The 22517-nt window shown below is 43.8% G+C and overlaps 1 protein-coding gene and 1 non-coding gene across 8 annotated transcripts in view; one reads left to right on the top strand and one right to left on the bottom strand.

Annotated features, from left to right (window-relative positions):
* The window catches only part of CLTCL1 (clathrin heavy chain like 1), a 114604-nt gene that overhangs the window by 64147 nt on the left and 27940 nt on the right, over nucleotides 1–22517 (bottom strand). For all 7 annotated transcript variants that reach the window (XM_034949276.4, XM_003814040.5, XM_063603360.1 and 4 more), the window contains exons 3-4: nucleotides 12664–12932; nucleotides 1622–1783 (exon numbers count right to left, since the gene is read on the bottom strand). In XM_034949276.4, the coding sequence (XP_034805167.2) occupies nucleotides 1622–1783; nucleotides 12664–12932 (431 nt within the window). The remainder of the gene's footprint in view (nucleotides 1–1621; nucleotides 1784–12663; nucleotides 12933–22517) is intronic.
* On the top strand, nucleotides 8687–8813 carry LOC112438192 (small nucleolar RNA SNORA15). The gene has a single exon (XR_003026669.2). It is a non-coding gene; the product is annotated as a small nucleolar RNA SNORA15 (small nucleolar RNA).

Here is a 22517-nt window from a genome sequence, read left to right on the forward strand (position 1 = left end):
CCAGCTCGGCTGGAGGGGCACGCCCACCAGAAAGCTAGGTGTAGAGAGAACCCCCAGCCCTTTCTCTTCTTGGGGCTGCCGTCTGTGTACAGAGCCCCGCTCTGGGAAGTGCTCTTCTCCACAGGGCACTCTGTGAGGCAGGCTCTGCTCCTCGGAGGGAGGCCTGTCGCTGCCCTGCTGCATCTGTAAAGGAGAGGTGTGCCTCACTCTGAGGGAATATGGGAGCAAGCTCTTTGAGCCACATAACTAAAGTCAGTGTCCTTCATCAGCAACAAGGCTGACACGTGACCCGAGTCCTTTTCCTTCTGGCTCTCAAATGAGGAGGGCATGAAGTATGTTACTCAACAGGAGGCCAAAGTATTCAGTGTATTTCAGATGAGGAAGTTTGTAAAGCCACATTCTAATTGAGAACTCCTCTGCCTTGGGGAATATTTTGGGGCTAACGAACAACCCAAAATTATGGTTTGAGAAAGTGTTTTTCACAAGACGACTGTCTTGAAGCAGCTCTCCAAGTGGCTGAGACCACACTGGCGGAACCCAAGGTCTCCCTGACATCACAAGCTCTTCTGTCTCCTCACCTCTGCCCATGGCAGCCCTGCCGAGCAGCCGCTGGCCATGTCCCTGAGCCTAATAAAACCCACTGGCTCCTGGGCACAGTCTCAATCTCTCTGGAGCCTCCCTGAGGCGCCTCCCAACCACCTGGGAAGAACCATGCTAATGGCAAGGATGGCACCACACTGGTGATTTCACAGTCATCTCCCCAAGAGCAGAAACTGTGCCTCATCTACCTTTTTTTTTTTTTTTTGGAGATGGAGTCTCGCTCTGTCGCCCAGGCTGGAGTGCAGTGGCGCGATCTCGGCTCACTGCAACCTCTGCCTCCTAGGTTCAAGCAATTCTCCTGCCTCAGCCTCCCGAGTAGCTGGGACTACAAGCGCACACAGCCAGGCCCGGCTAATTTTTTATATTTTAATAGAGATGGGGTTTCGCTGTATTGTCCAGGCTGGTGTAGAACTCCTAAGCTCAGGCAATCCACCCGCCTCGGCCTCCCAAACTGCTAGGATTACAGGTGTGAGCTACCGCACCTGGCTGCCTCACTTACCTTTATAGTGCATTTCAGTCTAGTCTGTGTGGAAGGATTTTTTTTTTTTCTTTTGAGACGGAGTCTCACTGTGTAGCCCAAGCAGGAGTGTAGTGGTGCGATCTCGACTCACTGCAACCTCTGCCTTGCAGGTCCCAGTTCAAGCAATTCTCCTACCTCAGCCTCCCAAGTAGCTGGGTTTATAAGAATGCGCCACCATGCCCAGTTAATGTTTGTATTTTTAGTAGAGACGGGGTTTCACCACGTTGGCCAGGCTGTTCTTGAACTCCTGACCTCGTGATCCACCCTCTTCGGCCTCCCAAAGTGTTGGGATTACAGGCGTGAGCCACCGCGCCCAGCCTGAGGATTTTTTAGGGGAATGGGGCCACTTAATCATGTGCATCACGGTGCACAGTTCTCAACACCACCATGAACCTTTTCTCACACAGACATCTGCAGGCCATGCCCAGCCACACACACGCACACCCCTAACACCAGCTCATGACACTTTTCTCAGGGAGAAGACAGTAGAGTGGATCTTACCTTGCCTCCTGTGGGATTACGTACAGCAAAGCAGAAAAGGGTGGCAGGCTTGGCATTCCCCTCCATCTTGAACTCTGCAAAAGCCGCAGCATGGCCTTCTATGGGTTGTGAAACCTTCCTATCCACAGAGTAGAGCTGCATTGCTCCAACCACACGGTTTTGCTAAGAAAAGATATTATGCAATGAAAGGGAGAGAAAAGAGAGGAATATAAAGAAACAATTCTTAAAATATATTTCTAAAATGAAAGTCTCATACATTAGAGGTATACTTCCTCTAATAAAAATTAAATGTATTAGCTATTAAAGGCATGATATCACTCTGAATTTGATGTGGAAAGATGGCAAACACTATGGAAAAAAATAAGACCACAAAAAAGTAAGATGGACAATCCTAATTTGTTAAATATAGTAAGTGTGAGAGCATTTTTTCATGGAAAGTAACTCGTGCACTTTGGAGGAAAAACTCTAAAGCATTAATAGTAGTTAAATCGGGGGATGCAATCACAGGTAATTTTGAAAATTGTGTTTTCTGAAATTTCTAAGTAGCAAAAATTGTATTTAATAAAAACCAATAAGGCCAGCACAGTGGCTCACACCTGCAATCCTAGCACCTTGGGAGAATCACTTGAGGCCGAGAGTTCAAGACTAGTCTGGGCAACATAGCAAGACGCCATCTCTACAAAAATATAAGAAAATTAGCTGGTCATGGTGGCATGCGCCTGTTGTCTTAGCTACTCGGGAGGCCAAGGCAGGGGGATTGTTTGGGCCAAGAAGTTTGAGGTTGCAGTGAGCTATGACTGCAGCACTGCACTGCAACCTGGGTGGCAGAGCAAGACTCTGTCTCCAAAAAAACCAAAACCCCCAAACCAATAAGACTAATATCTTTTATAAAACTTAGAACTTGTATTTTCTTTCTTTCTTTCTTTCTTTTTTTGTTGTGATGGAGTCTTGCTCTGTCACCCAGGCTGGAGTGCAGTGGCGCGATCTCGGCTCACTGCAAGCTTCGCCTCCTGGGTTCACGCCATTCTCCTGCCTCAGCCTCCTGAGTAGCTGGGACTATAGGCACCCGCCACCACGCCTGGCTAATTTTTTGTATTTTTAGTAGAGACGGGGTTTCACCATGTTGGCCAGGATGGTCTCGATATCCTGACATCGTGATCTGCCTGCCTCAGCCTCCCAAAATGCTGGGATTACAGGCTTGAGCCACCATGCCCAGCCAGAACTTATATTTTCTACTAAAGAATTTCAGTACATTTATATCCAACGTCAAATGCTCAAAAAGCTAAGTGAATGGAATACAAAAGGGTCCCAGTTCAAGCTCCTGTAATTAAACATTCAATCCTCTCTGCTGAGTGAGCTCACATATAGTCGTGGGTAAAATCCTCAGTCTATTCCTCACTCACTCACAACTCCTTAAAATGGGATAACAAAGGCTTCAACTTTGTCTTTAAAAATATTTTCTATTGCACAGATTTCTGTTAACGTTATTAAGCAAAGTACTGACACATGCTACCACATGGATGAACCTTGAAAACATGCTAAGGAAAGAAGCCAGGCATGAAAGGCTGCATATTGTCTGATTCCACCTATGAAATATCCAGAAAAGGAAAATTTATTGAGACAGAAAATAGATTAGTGGTTGCCAAAGGCTGGTAATAGGGAGAAATAAGGAGTAAACCAGCAGATAAGTGGTCTGTATTTTAACAGAAAAATGAGCATGGAAAGGTAAAAATGAGAATCCAAAGACAGGACAAAACTCACCCTCCCCAAGAGACTGTGGGAAGACTTCCAGCAACATGATGATAGCACATTTGAGTCCTAAAGGTACAGATACCTAAACGAAGCCTAAACTGAAGCCAAGATGAAGAGGCAGAGAAGACAGAACAGCCAAGGTGAAGGTGAGAGACCAGACCTTAGGCTACGTGTGTGGCCTTGGGCCGATGTCCTGCTTCTAAGTCTTAGGCACCTGCCAGGCTTACCTTCCCACCTCATGGGGCTGCTGAGTGTTAAGTGTGTCAAATTTTGGTAAAGGCATGTTAAGGACTGTAGCAGGCAAGGATTCAATGAGCAAATGCATTCATTGTGCCAGGCACCATGCTAGGGGCCAGGGATAAGTAAAATATGACACACGTCCTTCTCTCAAGAACAGATGGTAAGAGTTTCCGGCAAGTACACAAGCAACTGCAATACAGAGTGCTGATTGCTACAGCATGGGAGAGAACAAGATGCCTTATCAGCTCACCAAGATCAGTAAGTCAGGGAGGCGTCCCAAAGTGACACCTAAGCTGGAGTAAGAGCTAACCAGGTGACAGGAGCAGAAGTTGTTTCAAACAGAAACAGGCATCTGTATTTGCAAATGCTTAGACAGGGTTGGCAAACTATGGCCCCATGTTCCCCTCTCCCCCGCCTTTTTTTTTTTTTTTTTTTTTTTTGAGACAGAGTCTGGCTCTCTCTCACCCAGGATGGAGTGCAGTGGCGTGACCTCGGCTCACCACAACCTCCACCTCCTGGGTTCAAACGATTCTCCTGCCTCAGCCTCCTGGGTAACTGGGACCACAGGCGCGTGCAAGCATGCCTGGCTAATTTTTGTCTTTTTAATAGAGAGGGGGTTTCAGTATGTCGGCCTGGCTGATCTCAAACTCCTGATCTCATGATCTGTCCACCTTGGCTTCCCAAAGTGCTGGGATTACAGGCGTAAGCCACCACACCTGGCTTCCCCTCCCCTTTTTATGTTGAGGTGACATTCACAAAACAAAATGAACCATTTTAAAGTGTATGATTGAATGGCATTTAGGACACTCGCAATGTGTGGAACCAAAACCTCATCATAGTTCCAAAACATTTTCATCACCCAAAAGAAATTCCTGTGCCCATTAGTCAGTCCCCAGTCCCCTGACCCAAGTCCCCTAGCAGCCACCAATCCTACTTTCTAGCTCCATAGATTTACTGATTCTAAATATTTCATATAAATGGAATAACAATAAAATATGAGGCCTTTTGTGCCTCACTTTTTTCATTTAGTAAGTTTTTGAGGTTTACCTATGTGTAGCATGTATCAGTACTTCATTTTTAGGGTTAAATAATGTCCCACTGTACGGATACACCACAACTTGTTTATCCACTCATTTGCTGGTGAACATTTGGGCTGTTTCTACCTTTTGGTTATTATAAAAAATGCTATTATGAATATCTGTGTAAAAGTTTTTGTGTGGATACATTTTCATTTCTCTTAGGTAGACACCTAACAGTGGAACTGCTGGGTCAAATGGTAATTCTATGTTTAACTTTTTTTTATTTTTTGAGATGGAGTCTCCCTCTGTCATTTAGGCTGGAGTGCAGTGGCGTGATCTCGGCTCACTGCAAGCTCTGCCTCCCAGGTTCACGCAATTCTCCTGCCTCAGCCTCCCAAGTAGCTGGGACTACAGGCGCCTGCCACCACGCCCGGCTAGTTTTTTTGTATTTTTAGTAGAGACAGGGTTTCACCGTGTTAGCCAGGATGGTCTCGATCTCCTGACCTCGTGATCCACCTGCCTTAGCCTCCCAAAGTGCTGGGATTACAGGTGTGAGCCACCACGCCTGGCCTTATGTTTAACTTTTTGAGGAACCACCAAACTGCTTTCCACAGCATCTGAACATTTTTATATTCCTACCACTAATGTAGGAGGGTTCCAATTTCTCCATATCATTGCCAACACTTCTTTTCTTTTCTTTTCTTTTTTTTGAGATGGAGTTTCGCTCTTGTTGCCCAGGCTGGAGTGCAATGGCGCGATCTCGGCTCACTTCAACCTCTGCCTTCCAGGTTCAAGCAATTCTCCTGCCTCAGCCTCCAGAGTAGCTGGGATTAAAGGCATGCACCACCACACCCGGCTAATTTTGTATTTTTAGTAGAGACGGGGTTTCTCCATGTTGGTCAGGCTGGTCTCAAACTCCTGACCTCAGGGCCAACACTTATTTTCTACTTTGTAAAAATTATAACCATTCGAGTGGATGTAAAGTGGTACTTCATTGTGGTTTTGAATTGCATTTTCCTAATGGCTAATGATGTCAAGCAAGTCCTTTGCCCATTTTTTAACTGGGTTGACTTTTTGTTGTTGAGTTGTAAGTGTTCTTTGTATATCTGGATACTAGACCCTTATCAGATATATGATTTTCAAATATTACATCCCAGGTTGTCTTTTCACTTTATTGGCAATATCCTTTTATGCACAAAAGTTTTTAATTCTGAAGTCCAAATTATCTATTTTTTAATTTTGTTGTTCAGGCTTTTGGTGCTATTATATATCTAAGAATCCATGCCAAATCCAAAGTCATAAAGCTTTCTCCTTATGTTTTCTTCTAAGAGTTTTGTAGTTTTACCTTCTACATCGAGGTTTCAGATCTATTTTGAGTTTATTTTTGTACATGGTGTGAGGCAGGTGACCAACTCCATTCTTTTGCATGTGGATATTTAGTTGTCCCAGCACCATTCCTGAAGAGACTATTGTTTCACCATTGAACAGTCTTGACACTCTCATCAAAAATCAATTGGCCACAGATGTAGGGGTGTATTCCTGGACCTTACATTTTTTTCCATTGGTCTACATGTCTATTCTTATGCCCATGAGGTGTTTTGTTGTTGGTAAATGCATGGGATTTTTTTATTTGTTGTTTTTTAGTTTGTCAGTAAAGCATATACATGTAACTATGATTTATAATTTTTGTTTTATATTCTTCAAATATGATGATTTCTTTGTAAAGAGGCATAATTCCCAAGAGTTTTTATTTTGTTGTTGTTGTTGTCGTTTGTTTTGTTTTGTTTTTGAGGCAGAGTTCCACTCTTGTTGCCCAGGCTGGAGTGCAATGGTGTGATCTCAGCTCACTGCAACCTCTGCATCCTGGGTCCAGGCGATTCTCCCGCCTCAGCCTCCCAAGTAGCTGGGATTACAGGCACATGCCACAACTCTCAGCTAATTTTTGTATTTTTAGTAAAGACGGGGTTTCACCACATTGGCCAGGCTGGTCTCGAACTCCTGACTTCAGGTGATCCTCCTGCCTTGGCCTCCCAAAGTGCTGGGATTAAAGGCGTGAGTCACCGTGCCTGGCCCCCAAGGGTATTTTTAAAAGCTTGAGATATAATTCACATACCATAGAACTTATCTATTTAAAGCAAGCTTGTCCAACATGTGGCCCAGTATAGCCTTGTATGTGGCCCAAACACAAATTCATAAACTTTCTTAAAGCATTATGAACTTTTGGCTGGGCATAGTGGCTCACACCTGTAATCCCAGCACTTTGGGAGGCCGAGGAAGGCAGATCACCTGAGGTCAGGAGTTCGAGACCAGACTGACCAACATGGAGAAACCCCATCACTACTAAAAATACAAAATTAGCCAGGTGTGGTGGTGCATGCCTGTAGTCCCAGTTATTCAGGAAGGCTGAGGCAGTAGAATCGCTTGAACCCAGGAGGCGGAGGTTGCGGTGAGCCAAGACCATGCCACTGCACTCCAGCCTGGGCAACAAGAGCAAAACTCGGTCTCAAAAAAAAAAAAATTATGAATTTTTTTGCAATTTTTGTTTTTAGCTCATCAGCTATTGCTAGTGTATTTTATGTGTGACCCAAGACAATTCTTCTTCCAGTGTGGCCCAGGGGATCCAAAAGATCAGACGCCCCTGGTTTAAAGCATACCATCCAATGTTTCTTCGTATACTCAGAGGGCTGTGCAATCATCACTACAACGTAGTTTTAGAACACTTTCATCCTTTGAAAGAAACCCTATTAGCATTCAACCCTCATTCCTATCTCCCACACTCCACCTCCAGTCATAGGCAACTACTTATCTATTTTCTGTGTCTATAGGTCAGACTATCCCGAACATTTCAAATAAATGGAATCATATAGTATGTGGTCTTTTGTGACTGGCATCTTTCACTTAGCTTAATATTTCCAAGGTTCATTCATGATGTATTTTTAGTAGAGATGGGGTTTTGCCATGTTGGCCAGGCTGGTCTTGAAATCCTGACCACAGGGTGATCTGCCTGCCTCAGCCTCCCTCCCAAAGTGCTGGGATTACAGGCATGAGCCACTGTGCCTGGCCCTTCTAAGAGTTTTATAGGTTCAGTTCTTACATTTAGGTCTGATCGATTTTGAGTTTTTTAGTATTATGAGACAGAGGTCCCATTTAATGCTTCTGCATATAAATGTCCAGCGCCCCAAAACCTTGTATTGAACAACTCCTCTTTTTTTCACTGAACTGTCTTGGCATCCTTGTCAAAAATCAATTGACCACAAGGGATACAACACTTTGATTAGACTGGAGGAATAAGTTCAAATGATCATGCCTATAATCCCAGCACTCTGGGAGGCCGAAGCGGGCGGATTACTTGAGGTCAGGAGTTTGAGACCATCCTGGCTAACATGGTGAAACCCCGTCTCTACTAAAAATACAAAAATTAGCAGTGCGTGGTGGCACGTGCCTATAATCCCAGCTACTCGGGAAGCTGAGGCAGGAGGATTGCTTGAACCCGGGAGGTGGAGGTTGCAGTGAGCCGAGATTGTGCCACTGCACTCCAGCCTCAGCGACAGAGCAAGACCCTGTCTCAAAAAATAAAAAAAATTAAAATTAAAATTAAGAAATTAAAATTAATGAATTTTTAAAATATATATTTGCACTCTACTGATATTATTTTGATAAAGAGAAATATGTTCATAACTTATTAGAAATAACCTTGAGTAGTTTGAGACCGGCCTGGCCAACACGGTGAAACCCTGTCTCTACTAAAAACACACAAAAAATTAGCCAGGCATGGTGGTGCACATCTATAATCCCAGCTACCTGGAAGGCTGAGATAGGAGAATCAATTGAACCCAGGAGGTGGAGGTTGCAGTGAGCCGAGATCGCACCATTGCACTCCAGCCTGGACAACAGAGCAAGGCTCTGTCTCAAAAGAAAAGAAAAAAAAAGAAATAACCTTGAGTAAATTTAAATTTATTTCTAAGTTGATGGTATGGCTAGGTTTTGATAATTTTTATTTGGTTTCCCTTCCCTTTAATCAGAAAATTAACTTTCATACCCTGTTCACAAACCATCAAAGCTGATTTTGAAACTTAAAAAAAAAATCTCCAGGTACCATGCAAAAGCAATCTTCCCTTTAGAATGACTGATGGTATGCTAAGGTTTTTCGTGGCATATTATTATTAAAGGTGAATACAAATAAATGGGCCGGGCGTGGTGGCTCACACCTGTAATCCCAGAACTTTGGGAGGCTGAGGTGGGCAGATCACTTGAGGTCAGGAGTTCAAGACCAGCCTGGCCAACATGGTGAAACACTGTCTCTACTAAAAACGCAAAAATTAGCTGGGCATAGTGGCACACACCTGTAGTCCCAGCTACTCGGGTGGCTGAGGCAGGAGAATCACTTGAATCTGGAAGGTGGAGGTTGCAGTGAGCTGAGTTCGCGCCACTGCACTCCAGCCTGGGTGACAGAGCGAGACTCTGTCTCAGAAAAACAAAAAAAGAAAAGAAAGGAAAACAAAACCTGTTTTTTGGGCACATCACTTTTCTGGGACTCATCTGTTCTTTTTTTTTTTTTTTTTTTTTAATTTTAGAGACAGGGTCTTGTTCTATTGCCCAGGCTGGAATGCAAAGACATGATCATGGCTCACTGTAACCTTGAACTCCTGGGCTCAAGCAATTCTCCTGCCTGAGCCTCCCACGTAGCGAGGACTACAGGTGCATGCCACCACACCAAGCTAATTTGTTTGTCATCTATTCTTAAGTTAGTACCACATTCTATTTTTTTAACTTTTTTTAATTTTTTTTTAGACAAGGTCTCACTCTGTCACCCAGGCTGGAGTGTAGTGGTGCAATCTCAGTTCACTGTAACCTCCACCTCCCAGGCTCAAGCAATTCTCCCACCTCAGCCTCCAGAGTAGCTGGAACTACAGGTGCATGCCATCATGCCTGGCTAGTTTTTGCATTTTTTGTAAAAAATGGGTTTTGCCATGTTGCCTAGGCTGGTCTCGAACTCCTGGGCTCAGGTTATCCACCTTCCTCAACCTCCCAAAGTGCTAGGATTACAGGCATGAGTCACTGAGCCCAGCTAGTACCACATTCTGGATCACTGTAGGTTTGTGGCAAGTTTTAAAATTGGGAAGTATAAGTACTCCAACTTTTTGTTTATTTGTTTTATGGTTGTTTTGGCTATTCTGGGTTCCTTGCAATTCCACATAAATTTTAGGATCATCTTGTCAATTTCTACAAAGAAGCTAGCTGGTATTCCAATAGAGATTATGTTGAATTTGTAGACCAATTTGAGGAGTACTTCCATCCTAAAAGTATTAAATCTTCGAGTCCATGAACATGCGATATTTTTCGATTTAGATCTTCTTTAATTACTTCCAAACATGTTTTGTAGTTTTCAGAATGTAACTTTTGCACTTTTTAAATTAAATTTACCTCTAAGTATTTTATTCTTTTTGATGTTATTATTAATGAGATTGCTTTCCTGATTTCATTTTTGGATTGTTCGTTGCAAATGTTTAGGAACACTATTGATGTTTGCATACTGATATTGTATTCTGTAACCTTGTTCAATTTGTTTATTAGTTCTAATAGTTTTTTACTAGATTCCTTAGGATTTCCATATACAAGCTTATGTCATCTGCAAATAGAGACAGCTTTAATTCTTCCATTTAAATCTAGATGCCTTTTTGTTTTGTTTTGTTTCTGAGACGGAGTCTCGCTCTTTTGCTCAGGCCGGACTGCGGTGGTGCTATCTCGGTCACTGCAAGCTGCGCCTCCCGGGTTCATGCCATTCTCCTGCCTCAGCCTCCCGAGTAGCTGGGACTACAGGCGCCCGCCACCGTGCCCGGCTAATTTTTTGTATTTTTAGTAGAGACGGGGTTTCACCGTGTTAGCCAGGATGGTCTCAATCTCCTGACCTCGTGATCCACCCGCCTCGGCCTCCCAAAGTGCTGGGATTACAGGCGTGAGCCACCGTGCCCAGCCTAAATCTAGATGCCTTTTATGTTTTTCTCACCTAATTGCCCTGGCTAGAATCTCTAGTCCAAAGCTGAACAGAAGTAGCAAGAGAAGACATCCTTGTCTTGTTTCTGATCCTTGGGGGAAAGCTTTCAGTTTTTCGACATGAAGTAAGATGTTAGTTGTATTTGTTGTAGATGCCCTTTATCAGGGTGAGTAAGCCAAAGTCTTAGGTCTTGTCTCCCCTGTATATCTGCAATGCCACTGCCTTCATCTAGTCACACATGCTTCATATCTTCTGGGGGTTGCAGAAATGGAACAGAGCGTTCCAGAAATGGAAGTACTCCTTCCCTGTTTGTGTATTCTTAACCTTTCTCATACATGTCTCTATTCCAGAACAGACTACATGGTTTTGTTCCTGTATCTGCCTTTCAACTAGTCTCCTGGCCTCCGGTCTTCATGGTGGTCCATCTTCAACATCAATGATAGCATTTTTTTCAATTCCACTATGCTGCTAAGAAGGAAAATTAATTACATCACTCTCACTCAAAACCTGCTACATAATTCCCATTGTCTGCAGTCTGGCCCCCAATCATCTCTCTAAGTCTTGCCCCTCTAGCTACCTAATATGCTTACCTATAGGTATCATCCACGGTGGGTGACCCCAGACTCCCAGAAAGAGCCATTCTCCTCCATTCTGTGCCTTTGCATACACTGTGTCCTTCCAAAGTGCACTTTAATAGCTAGCAAAATGCAGCTTAGATCCCCTGTGTTGCAGGCTGTCTTGACTTAAGCTGCTCTCTCATGGCTCCCACAGTATTCTCTTCAAACATGTGACAGTTCCTTAATTACTAGAATTGTGCAGATACACCTTCCCCACTAGGCTATAGACAAATCATTCACTGGTCATCAGGATTGAATGATGAAGATCTATGTCCCAAGTGCAAACATCCTGTAGTCCTCAAGTATCTGGTGACTGAATTAGCCACCAGGAATGAAAAAAGGGGACGGGCGCGGTGGCTCACGCCTGCAATCCCAGCACTTTGGGAGGCCAAGGCGGGCGGATCACGAGGTCAGGAGATCAAGGCCATCCTGGCTAACACGGAGAAACCCCATCTCTACTAAAAATACAAAAAATTAGCCAGGCATGGTGGTGGGCGCCTGTAGTCCCAGCTACTGGGGAGGCTGAGGCAGGAGAATGGCATGAACCCAGGAGGCAGAGCTTGCAGTGAGCCGAGATCGCGCCACTGCACTCCAGCTTGGGTGACAGAGTAAGACTCTGTCTCAAAAAAAAAAAAAAAAAAAAAAAAGGGAGGACAGAAAGATACTGCTTTCAGTATAATAGAATATGAGTTAGTAACATTCCAGTAAGTCCTTAAAATACAGTCTAAGAACTACTTCTTTTTTTTCCCATAAAATTAAATGCTTTTTAGTGTTTCAAATAAGCAGCATTTACACAGAAGCAGCTCTATGTTAACCATCTAGATGCTGGGACTTTGATACAATACCTACAGTGCAGACACACGGGGGCCAGAGATGCCAGGAAGGCCGCGTTGTGTGTGGGCCGTGGCCCTCTCTCGTCTTCCCGAAGGACTACTTCTTATAAACCTATGGGTTCCAAATTACTCTACAAAATTCCTCAACAACCTCTCAAAACAGTGCTAGAAATAGTTTATACAATGAACATCAGTAACCTGAAGGAATGCAGTAGTAGTTAATAGGCCAAAGGTAAATTAAGATTATTTGATCCAAGTTCAGATTTCTTTGTAATCTCTATTTCTCTCAGTTCCAGGCCTACTTTTGCCTTATACCTATAACCAACTTCTTTTTTTTTTTTTTTTTGAGACAGGGTCTTGCTCTGTTGCCCAGGCTGGAGTGCAGTGGCGCAATCTTGGCTCACTGCAACCTCAAACCCCTGACCTCAAGAGATTCGCCCGCCTCGGCCTCCCAAAGTGCTGGGATTACAGGCATGAGCCACTGCACCTGGCCCTATAACCAACTTCTAATGATTTAACCACTCCATTCTAATATTGGGCTTTGAAGTTACATCAGACCAGCCCTTAAAGGCAGCTCAAGGCTTACCTGAGCCGAGATGCCTACGAGCAGCAGCCACTTCTGGTACTCATCAGTCCGGTAGTGAATCACCTGGCAGCCCGCCAGACTGGTATGTCTATCAAACATCTTCATGGGCTGGGAGTCACCTTCCATGCTCCAGTGGTAGACCGCGGTCTCGGTCACCAAGGCAACAGTGTTCACAGAAACCCATTTCCAGAAAATCACTTCTTCTGCCATAGTATGAGCCTTCATTTTACTCTTCATCTCAATATTAAAGATCTGAAGTGTCTTCCCAGCTAGTATTTGATATAATAGAGATTAGAGAAAGACAAATTAAAAATCTGAAAGACAAATTCATATACTCTGAATTCTTTTAATATTACTTTAGGTTGTACTGCTAATCTGATTAACAGGGTCTGAAAGATGCTGCCAGAGTAGTAATTAAGCATACCTTAATGTCTAAATATTGAGAAGAGCCTGTATGCATTAAATTCTTCTTCAGAGGAATGTAAAAGTATGTAACTATTCATAGAAATATGTGAATAACAATGAGAAATTAGTTCTACTGAAGCAAGCCTCTCTTTTAGATTGGTTTCTTCTAGTTTTAAAATACTTTTCTGGATAACTCAGCAAAAACGTAAGACACCCCTTCTCTGTGTGGTCTGCAATTTTCAAGAAAGACTACAACTATCCCTTCACATTAAACCAACTTCTCCAAATTTGTCTTAAATTCTAGACCAATGCTGACAAATGGAATTTTCTACAATGTTGGATATATTCTATATTTGTATCCATCACAGCAGATAATAGCTATATGTGGCTACTAAGCACTTAAGATGTATCTAGCAAGATATTTCAGGAACTGAATTTATACTTTTATTTAACTTTAATTAATTTAAATGTTAAACAGCCCCATGTAGCTAATGTCCAATAGGGCAGTACAATTCTAGACAAAATATTTGGCATCCATTCTCTGGCAAGAGATCCATATAGTTTCTACATGTAGCAACGAACTAAATTTTGATTTTGGAATTATACAAAATTTAGACCTAACATAAAATATTAAAATATTGCTTCCCACAAAGATTGGGAACAAGGCAAGGATTATTTCTCTGACCACTTGTTTTGATACTGAGAATAACAGCTGGTGTGATAAGGCAAGAAAAATAAAAGGCATAAAGATCAAAAAAGGAAGTAAAGCTGTCTTAACTCACAGACAACATAATTATTTACAAAGAAAATCCTGCAGAATCTACAAATCTACAAAACAACTATTAGAATTAATAGATGACTACAGGAGTGCAGCAAGATGCAAAGACAACCTACAAAAATTTCAATTGGGCTGGGCACAGTGGCTCACACCTGTATTCCCAGCACTTTGGGAGGCTGAGGCTGGTGGATCTCTTGAGGTCAGGAGTTTGAGACCAGTCTGGTCAACATGGTGAAACCCCATCTCTACCAAAAATACAAAAATTAGCCGGGCTTGGTGGCAGTCGCCTGTAATTCCAGCTACTTGAGAGGCTGAGGCAGGAGAATCGCTTGAACCCAGGAGGCAGAGGTTGCAGTGAGCCAAGATGATGCCACTGCACTCCAGCCTGGGTGACAAAGTGAAAACAGGTCTCAAAAAAAATCAACTGAATTTTGGGATACTAGCAGCAAACAATTTGGAAATATAAAAAAGAATTCAGGCCGGGCATGGTGGCTCACGCCTGTAATCCCAGCACTTTGGGAAGCTGAGGCAGGCAGATTACCGGAGGTCAGGAGTTCAAGAACAGCCTGGCCAACATGGTGAAACCCCGTCTCTACTAAAAATACGAAAATTAGCCGGGCATGGTGGCACACTCCTGTAATCCCAGCTACTCGGGAGGCTGAGGCAGGAGAATTGCTTGAGCCTGGGAGGTGGAGGTTGCAGTGAGCCAAGAGTGTGCCACTGCACTCTAGCCTGACTGACAGAGTAAGACTCTGTCTCAAAAAAAAAAAAAAAAATTCATACCACCACCCAAAACATAGCATTTTGGAGTAAATTTAACAAAGGGTAAGGAAAGTCTCTACACTATAAAATATTCCTGAAAGAAAGTAAAGGCTTAAATAAAAGAAGGGGCATACCATGTTCATGGATCAGAACATTTAAAATTGCCAAGATGTCATTTCCCCATAAATTACGTACAGGTTCAATGCAATCCCAATCAAAATCCCAGAATCCTTTTCCTTCTTTCTTTCTTTCTTTTTTATAGATACAGGGCCTCACTTTGTCACCTAGGCTGGAGTACAGTGGAGCAATCATAGCTCATTGCAACCTCAAATTCCTGGACTCAAGTGATCCTCCTGCCTCAGCCTCCCAAGTAGTTGGGACTATAGGCATGCACTGCCACACTCAGCTAATTTTTCTTTTTTTTTTTCTTTTTCTTTTTCTTTTATCTTTTTTTTTTTTTTTTTTTTTTGAGACACAGTCTCTCTCTGTTGCCCAGGCTGGAGTGCAGTGGCATCATCTCAGCTCAATGCAGCCTCCACCTCCCAGGTTCAAGTGATTCTCCTGCCTCAGCCCCCCGAGTATCAGGGATAACAGGCACATGCCAACACGCCCACCTAATTTTTGCATTTTTTTGTAGAGATGGGGTTTCACCATGTTGGCCAAGCGGGTCTCAAACTCTTGACCTCAAGTGAGTCGCCTGCCTCAGCCTCCCAAAGTGCTGGGATTATAGGCGCGAGCCACCATGCTCAGTCTAATTTTTAATTTTTTTTTTTTTTTTAGAGACTAGGTCTTGCTATGCTGCCCAGGCTGGTCTCAAACTCCTGGCCTCATGCAATCCTTCCATCTCAGCCTGTCGAAGTGCTGGGATAACAGGTGTGAGCCACCACCCTGGCCCAGCATCTTTTGTTTGTTTGGTGGAAAATAAAATGATGCTATAATGAATATGGAAATGCAGAGGACAAAGAATAGACATAACAAATTTGGAAAAGAGCAAAGCTGGAAGACTTACAATACCTAATGTTGAGATGTACTATAAAGCTATTAATAAAACCTATGTTATTGTCATAAGACACATAGATCAATGAAACAGAAGAAAGTCTAGAAACAGCTGCATGCACTGATTTGATAAAAGTGCCTCAAAAAACTCAATAGGCCCAAACACATTTTTTATAAAAATAGAAAAATCCATTCTAAAATGTATATGGAACCTCAAAGGACCTCAAATAGCCAAAATAATCTTGATAAAGATGAACAAGATTGGATGATCTCACACTTCCTGAATTTAAACCTCATTACAAAGTTAAAGTAAGCAAATGTATGGTAACAGCATAGAAACACAGACACCAGTGGAATATAAGAGAGAACTCAAAAATGAACCTTCACATATATGATCAAATGATCTTTGACAAGGGTACTAAGACCATTCAATGAGAAAAAAGAATACTCTTTTCAGCAAATAATACTGGGAAAACTGGGTCCACAAAATAATAAAATTGGACCCTTACCTTATACCATATACAAAAAGTAACTCAAAATGGATTAAAGACCTAAACATAAAAACTAAAATCACAGGCAGAACCTGAGTCCTGTTCTCTCACTTTCCTCCCCAGACAGCATGAGTTTCACCACTCACTCCACTACCTTCTCTACTAACTACCAGTCCCTGGGATCCGTCCAGCCGCCCAGCTACAGTACCCGGTTGATCAGCAGTCCAGCCGGCATCTATGCAGATGTAAGGGATTTGGGCTCCCAGATCTCTGTGTCCTGCTCCACCAGTTTCCAGGGTGGCTTGGGGTCCAGGGCCCTGGCCACTGGGATGGCCAGGGGTCTGGCAGGAATAGGGGGCATCTAGAATGAGAAGGAGACCATGCAAAGCCTGAACAACCACCTGGCCTCCTACCTGGACAGAGTGAGGAGCCTGGAGACTGAGAATTAGAGGCTGGAGAGCAAAAACCGGGAGCACCTGGAGAAGAAGAGACCCCAGGTCAGAGACTGGGCCATTACTTCAAGACCACTGAGAAGCTGATGGCTCAGATCTTTGCAAATTCTGTGGACAATGCCTTCATCGTTCTGCACACTGACAATGCCCATCTTGCTGCTGCTGACTTTAGAGTCAAGTATGAGACAGAGCTGGCCATGCACCAGTCTGTGAGGAGCGACATCCATGGGCTCTGCAAGGTCACTGATGACACCAGTGTCACTGGGCTGTGGATGAAGACAAAGATTGAGACTCAAGGAGAAGCTGCTCTTCATGAAGAACCATGAAGAGGGACTAAAAGGCCTACAAGCCCGTATTACTAGCTTTGGGTTGACTGTGGAGGCAGATGTCCAAATATCAGGACCTTGGCAAGATCATGGCAGATATCTGGGCCCAATATGACAAGCTGGCTCAGAAGAACCTAGAGAAGCTGGACAGGTACTGATCCCAGCAGATTGAGGAGAGCACCACAGTGGTCATCACGCAGTCCACCGAGATCAGAGCTGCTGAGATAACACTCACAGAGCTGAGATGTCCAGTCCAGTCCTTGGAGATTGGCCTGGACTTGATGAGAAATCTGAAGATCAGCTTGGAGAACAGCTTAAGGGAGGTGGAGGCCTGCTATACCATGCAGATGGAGCAGCTCAACAGGGTCCTACTGTACCTGGAGTTGGAGCTGGCACAGACCTGGGCAGAGGGACAGCGCCAGGCCCAGGAGTACGAGGCCTGGAACATCCAGGTCAATCTGGAGGCTGAGATCACCACCTACCGCCGCCTGCTGGAAGATGGGGAGGACTTCAATCTTGGTGAGGCCCTAGACAGCAGCAACTCCATGCAAACCATCCAAAAGACCACCACCTGCAGGATAGTGGACGGCAAAGTGGTGTTTGAGACCAACGACACCAAAATTCTGAGGAATTGAGCCAGCAGAAGCAGGGTACCCTTTGGGGAGCAGGAGGCCAGTAAAAAGTTCACAGGTTAAAAAAAAACCCAACAATTAAAATCATAAAATGTTTAGAGAAAACATAGGGGAAAAGCTTGATGACATTGGATCTTGCAATCATTTTTTTGGATATGACAATAAAAGAAAAAAAATGAATTGGACAGCATCAGAGGTCACAAAAGAGAGAAAAGGCAACCCACAGAATAAGAGAAAATATAGGCATACCTCACTTTATTACACTTTGTTTTATTGTGTCTTGCAGATATTGCACTTGTTTTGTTGTTTTGTTTTGTTTGAGACAGCGTTTCGCTCTTGTTGCCCCGGCTGGAGTGCAATGGCATGATCTTGGCTCACTGCCACCTCTGCCTCTCAGGTTCAAGAGATTCTCCTGCCTCAGCCTCTGTAGTAGTTGGGATTACAGGTGCCCACCACCATGCCCAACTAATTTTTGTATTTTTAGTAGAGATGGGGTTTCACCATGTTGGCCAGGCTGGTCTCGAACTCCTGACCTCAGGTGATCTGCCCGCCTCGGCCTCCCAAAGTGCTGGGATTACAGGCGTTTTTTTTTTGTTTTGTGAACAACAACAAAAAAATCAAAGGTTTGCGGCAATCTTCCATCAAGCAAGTCTATTGGTATCATTTTTCCAACAGCATGTGCTCACTTCCTGTCTCTGGGTCACACTTTGGTAATTCTCATGATATTTCAAACTTTTTCATTATTATATTTGTTATACTGCTCTGTGATCAGTGATCTTTCATGTTATTACAGTAATTGTTTTGTGTCACCATGAACCACACACATATAAGATAGTGGACTTAATAAATGTGTGTGTTCTAACTGCTCCACTCACTGGCCATGCCCTAGTCCCTCTTCCTCTCTTCAGGCCTCCTTATTCCCTGAGACACAACAATATTGAAATTAGGCCATTTAACAACCTTAACAACCTTCCTTGCTAAGGAAAGTGAAAGTGAAAGGAAGAGTCCTACGCCTCTCACTTTAAGTCAAAAGTTAGGAATGATTAGGCTTTGTGAGGAAGGCATGTCAAAAGCCAAGGCAGACTGAAGGTTAGGTCTCTTGCACCAGTTAGCCAACTTGTGAACACAAAGGAAAAGTTATTTAAGGAAATTAAAAGTGCTATTTCAGTGAACACATTAGTGATAAGAAAACAAACAGCCTTATTGCTGATATGGAGAAAGTTGTAGTGGCCTGGATAGAAGATCTAAGCAGCCAGAACAATCCCTTAAGCCAAAGCCTAATCCACAGCAAGGCCCTAACTCTCTGCAATTCCATGAAGGCTGAGAGAGGTGAAGAAGTTGCAGAAGTCTGAAGCTAGCAGAGGTTGATTCATGAGGTTTAATGAAAGAAGCCATCTCCATAGCATAAAACGGCAAGGTGAAGCAGCAAGTTCTGATGCAGAAGCTGTGTCAAGTTCTCCAGAAGACCTAGCTAAGATCATTGATGAACAAATTTTCAATGGAGAAGAAACAACCTCCTACTGGAAAAAGATGCCATTTAGGACTCAAGCAAGAGAGAAGTCAATGCCTGGCTTCAAAGCTTCAGAAGACAGGTTAACTCTCTTGTTAGGGGATAATGCAGCTGGTAACTTTAAATGGAAGGAATGCTCACCGACCACTCCAAAAATCCTAAGGCCCTTAAGAATTATGCTAAATTGACTGGGCGCAGTGGCTCACACCTGTAATCCCAGCACTTTGGGAGGCCGAGGCAGGCAGATCACTTGAGGTCAGGAGTTCGAGATCAGCCTGACCAACGTGGAAAGAAACCCCGTCTCTACTAAAAATACAAAAAATTAGCCGGGCATGGTGGTGCATGCCTGTAATTCCAGCTACTTGGGAGGCTGAGGCAGGAGAATCCCTTGAACTCGGGAGGTGGAGGTTGCGGTGAGCCAATATCGTGCCACTGCACTCCAGCCTGGGCAACAAGAGTGAAACTCTGTCTCAAAAAAAAAAAAAAAAAAAAAAAAAAAAGAATTATGCTAAATCTCCTCTGCCTGTGTTCTATGAATGGAAAAACAAGAGTCGTGATGATAGTACATCTGTTTACAGCATGATTTACTGAATATTTAAAACTCACTGTTCAGATCTACTGATCAGAAAAAAAAAGTTCCTTTCAAAAGATTACTGCTCTTTGACAATGCACCTGGTCACCTAAGAGCTCTGACGGAGATATACAAGGAGATGAAAGCTGTTTTCATGCCTGCTAACACATCAATTCTGCAATCCGTGGATCAAAGAGTAATTTCACCTTTCAAGTCTTATTATTTAAGAAATGCATTTTTTTTTTTTTTTGAGACGGAGTCTTTGCTCTGTTGCCCAGGCTGGAGTGCAGTGGCGTAATCTCGGCTCACTGCAAGCTCCGCCTCCCGGGTTCACGCCATTCTCCTGCCTCAGCCTCCCCAGTAGCTGGGACTACAGGCGCCCAACCATGCCCAGCTAATGTCTTGTATTTTTAATATAGAAGGGGTTTCACCGTGTTAGCCAGGATGGTCTCGATCTCCTGACCTTGTGATCCACCCGCCTCAGCCTCCCACAGTGCTGGGATTACAGGCGGGAGCCACTGTGCCCAGCCTAAGAAATACATTTTTAAAGGCTACAGCTGCCATAAATATGTCTCCTTTGATGGATCTAGGCGAAGTAAATTGATAACCTCCTGGAAAGGATTCACCATTCTAGATGCAACTAAGAACATTCGTGATTCACGAGAGGAGATCAAAATATCAATATTAACAGGAATTTGGAAGAAGCGTATTCCAACCCTCATGAATGACTTTGTGAGGTTCAGGACTTCAGTGGAGGAAGTCATTGCAGATGTGGTAGAAACAGCAAGAGAATTAGAAGTGGAGCCTGAAGATGGGACTGAATTGTTGCAATCTCAGGATCAAACTTGAACAGATGAGGGCTGCTTCTTAGGGATGACCAAAGAAAGGGGTTTCTTCCAATGGAATCTACTCCCAGTGAAGATGCTGTGAACACTGTTGAAATGACTACAAGAATTTAGAACAGTACATAAACTTACCTGATAAAGCAGCACCAGAGTTTGAAAGGACTGACTCCAATTCTGGAAGAAGTCTACTGTGGGTAAAATGTTAGCAAACAGCATTGCACACTACAGAGCAATCTTTCATTAAAGGAAGAGTCAATCCCTGCGGAAACCTCACTGATGTCTTTTTTAAAAATTATTTATTATTTATTTATTTGTTGTTTGAGATGGAGTCTCACTCTGTTGCCAGACTGGAGTGCAGTGGCGTGATCTTGGCTCACTGCAACCTCCACCTCCCGGATTCAAGCGATTCTCCTGCCTCAGCCTCCCAAGTAGCTGGGACTACAGGAGCGTGCCACCAGGCCCAGCTAATTTTTTTGTATTTTTAGTAGAGACAGGGTTTCACCATGTTGGCCAGGATGGTCTCGATCTCTTGACCTCATGATCTGCCTGCCTCAGCCTCCCAAAGTGCTGGGATTACAGGCATAAGCCACCGCACCCAGCCTGATGTCTTATTTTAAGAAATTGCCAGACTGTCGCGGTGGCTCATGCCTGTAGTCCCAGCACTTTGGGAGGCTGAGGCAGGTGGATCACGAAGTCAGGAGATTGAGACCATCCTGGCTAATGTGGTGAAACCCCATCTCTACTAAAAATACAAAAAATTGGCTGGGCTTGGTGGCAGGTGCCTGTGGTCCCACCTATTTGGGAGGCTGAGGCAGGAGAATGGCATGAACCCGGGAGGCGGAGCTTACAGTGAGCCAAGATTGCACTACTGCACTCCAGCCTGGGCAACAAGGTAAGACTCTGTCTCAAAAAAAAAAAAAAAAAAATTGCCACAGCCACTCCAGCCTTCAGCCACCACCACTGTGATCAATCAGCAGCCACTGGCATCAAGGCAAGACCCTTCACCAGTAAAAAGTTTACAACTCGCAGCTGGGTACAGTGGCTCATGCCTGTAATCCCAGCACTTTGGGAGGCTGAGGCCGGCAGATCACTTGAGGTCAGGAGTTCGAGATCAGCCTGGCCAACATGGTGAAACCCCATCTCTACTAAAAATACAAAAATTAGCTGGGCGTGGTCTCACGTGCTTGTAATCCCAGCTACTCGGGAGGCTGAGGCAGGAGGATCCCTTAACCCTGGTGGACAGAAGTTGCAGAGAGTTGAGATAACGCCACTGCACTCCAGCCTGGGTGACAGAGAGAGACTCCATCTTTAAAAAAAAAAAAAAAAAGATTACAACTCACTGAAGGCTGATAATGGTAAGCAATTTTTAGGAATAAATACATAGATTATTCATTTATTTATTTATTTATTTTGAGACAGAGTCTCTCTCTGTAACCCAGGCTGACATGCAGTCATCAGACTCCTGGGCTCAAGATATTCTCCCATCTCAGCCTCCTTGAGTAGGTGAGACTACAGGCGTGCACCACCACACCCAGAATTTTTTTTTTTTTTTTTTGAGCTAAGGTCTCACTGTATTCTTTGCCATGCTGCTCTTGAACTCCTAGGCTCAAGCGATCTTCCCACCTTGGCCTCTGAAAGTACTAGGATTAGAGGTATGTGCAACCATGCCTGGCCATAAATTATTTATTTTTATTTTTTGAGATGGAGTCTCACTCTGTCACCCAGGCTGGAGTGCAGTGGCGCAATCTTGGCTCACTGCAACCTCCGCCTCCCAGGTTCACACCATTCTCCGCCTCAGCCTCTTGACAGGCTGGGACTACAGGCACCCGCCACCACACCCAGCTAATTTTTGGGTTTTGTATTTTTAGTAGAGACAGGGTTTCACTGTGTTAGCCAGGATGGTCTTGATCTCCTGACCTTGTGATTCACCCGCCTCAGCCTCCCAAAGTGCTGGGATTATAGGCGTGAGCCACTGCACCCAGCCAAATTATTTTTTAATTAAGATAATCCATTTTTTTAGACATAATGCTATTTCACACTTAATAGATTACAGCATAGTATAAACATAACTTTTATATGCACTGGG

This window comes from Pan paniscus, chromosome 23 (genome assembly GCF_029289425.2).
Source record: "Pan paniscus chromosome 23, NHGRI_mPanPan1-v2.0_pri, whole genome shotgun sequence".
NCBI classification, from domain to species: Eukaryota; Metazoa; Chordata; class Mammalia; order Primates; family Hominidae; genus Pan; species Pan paniscus.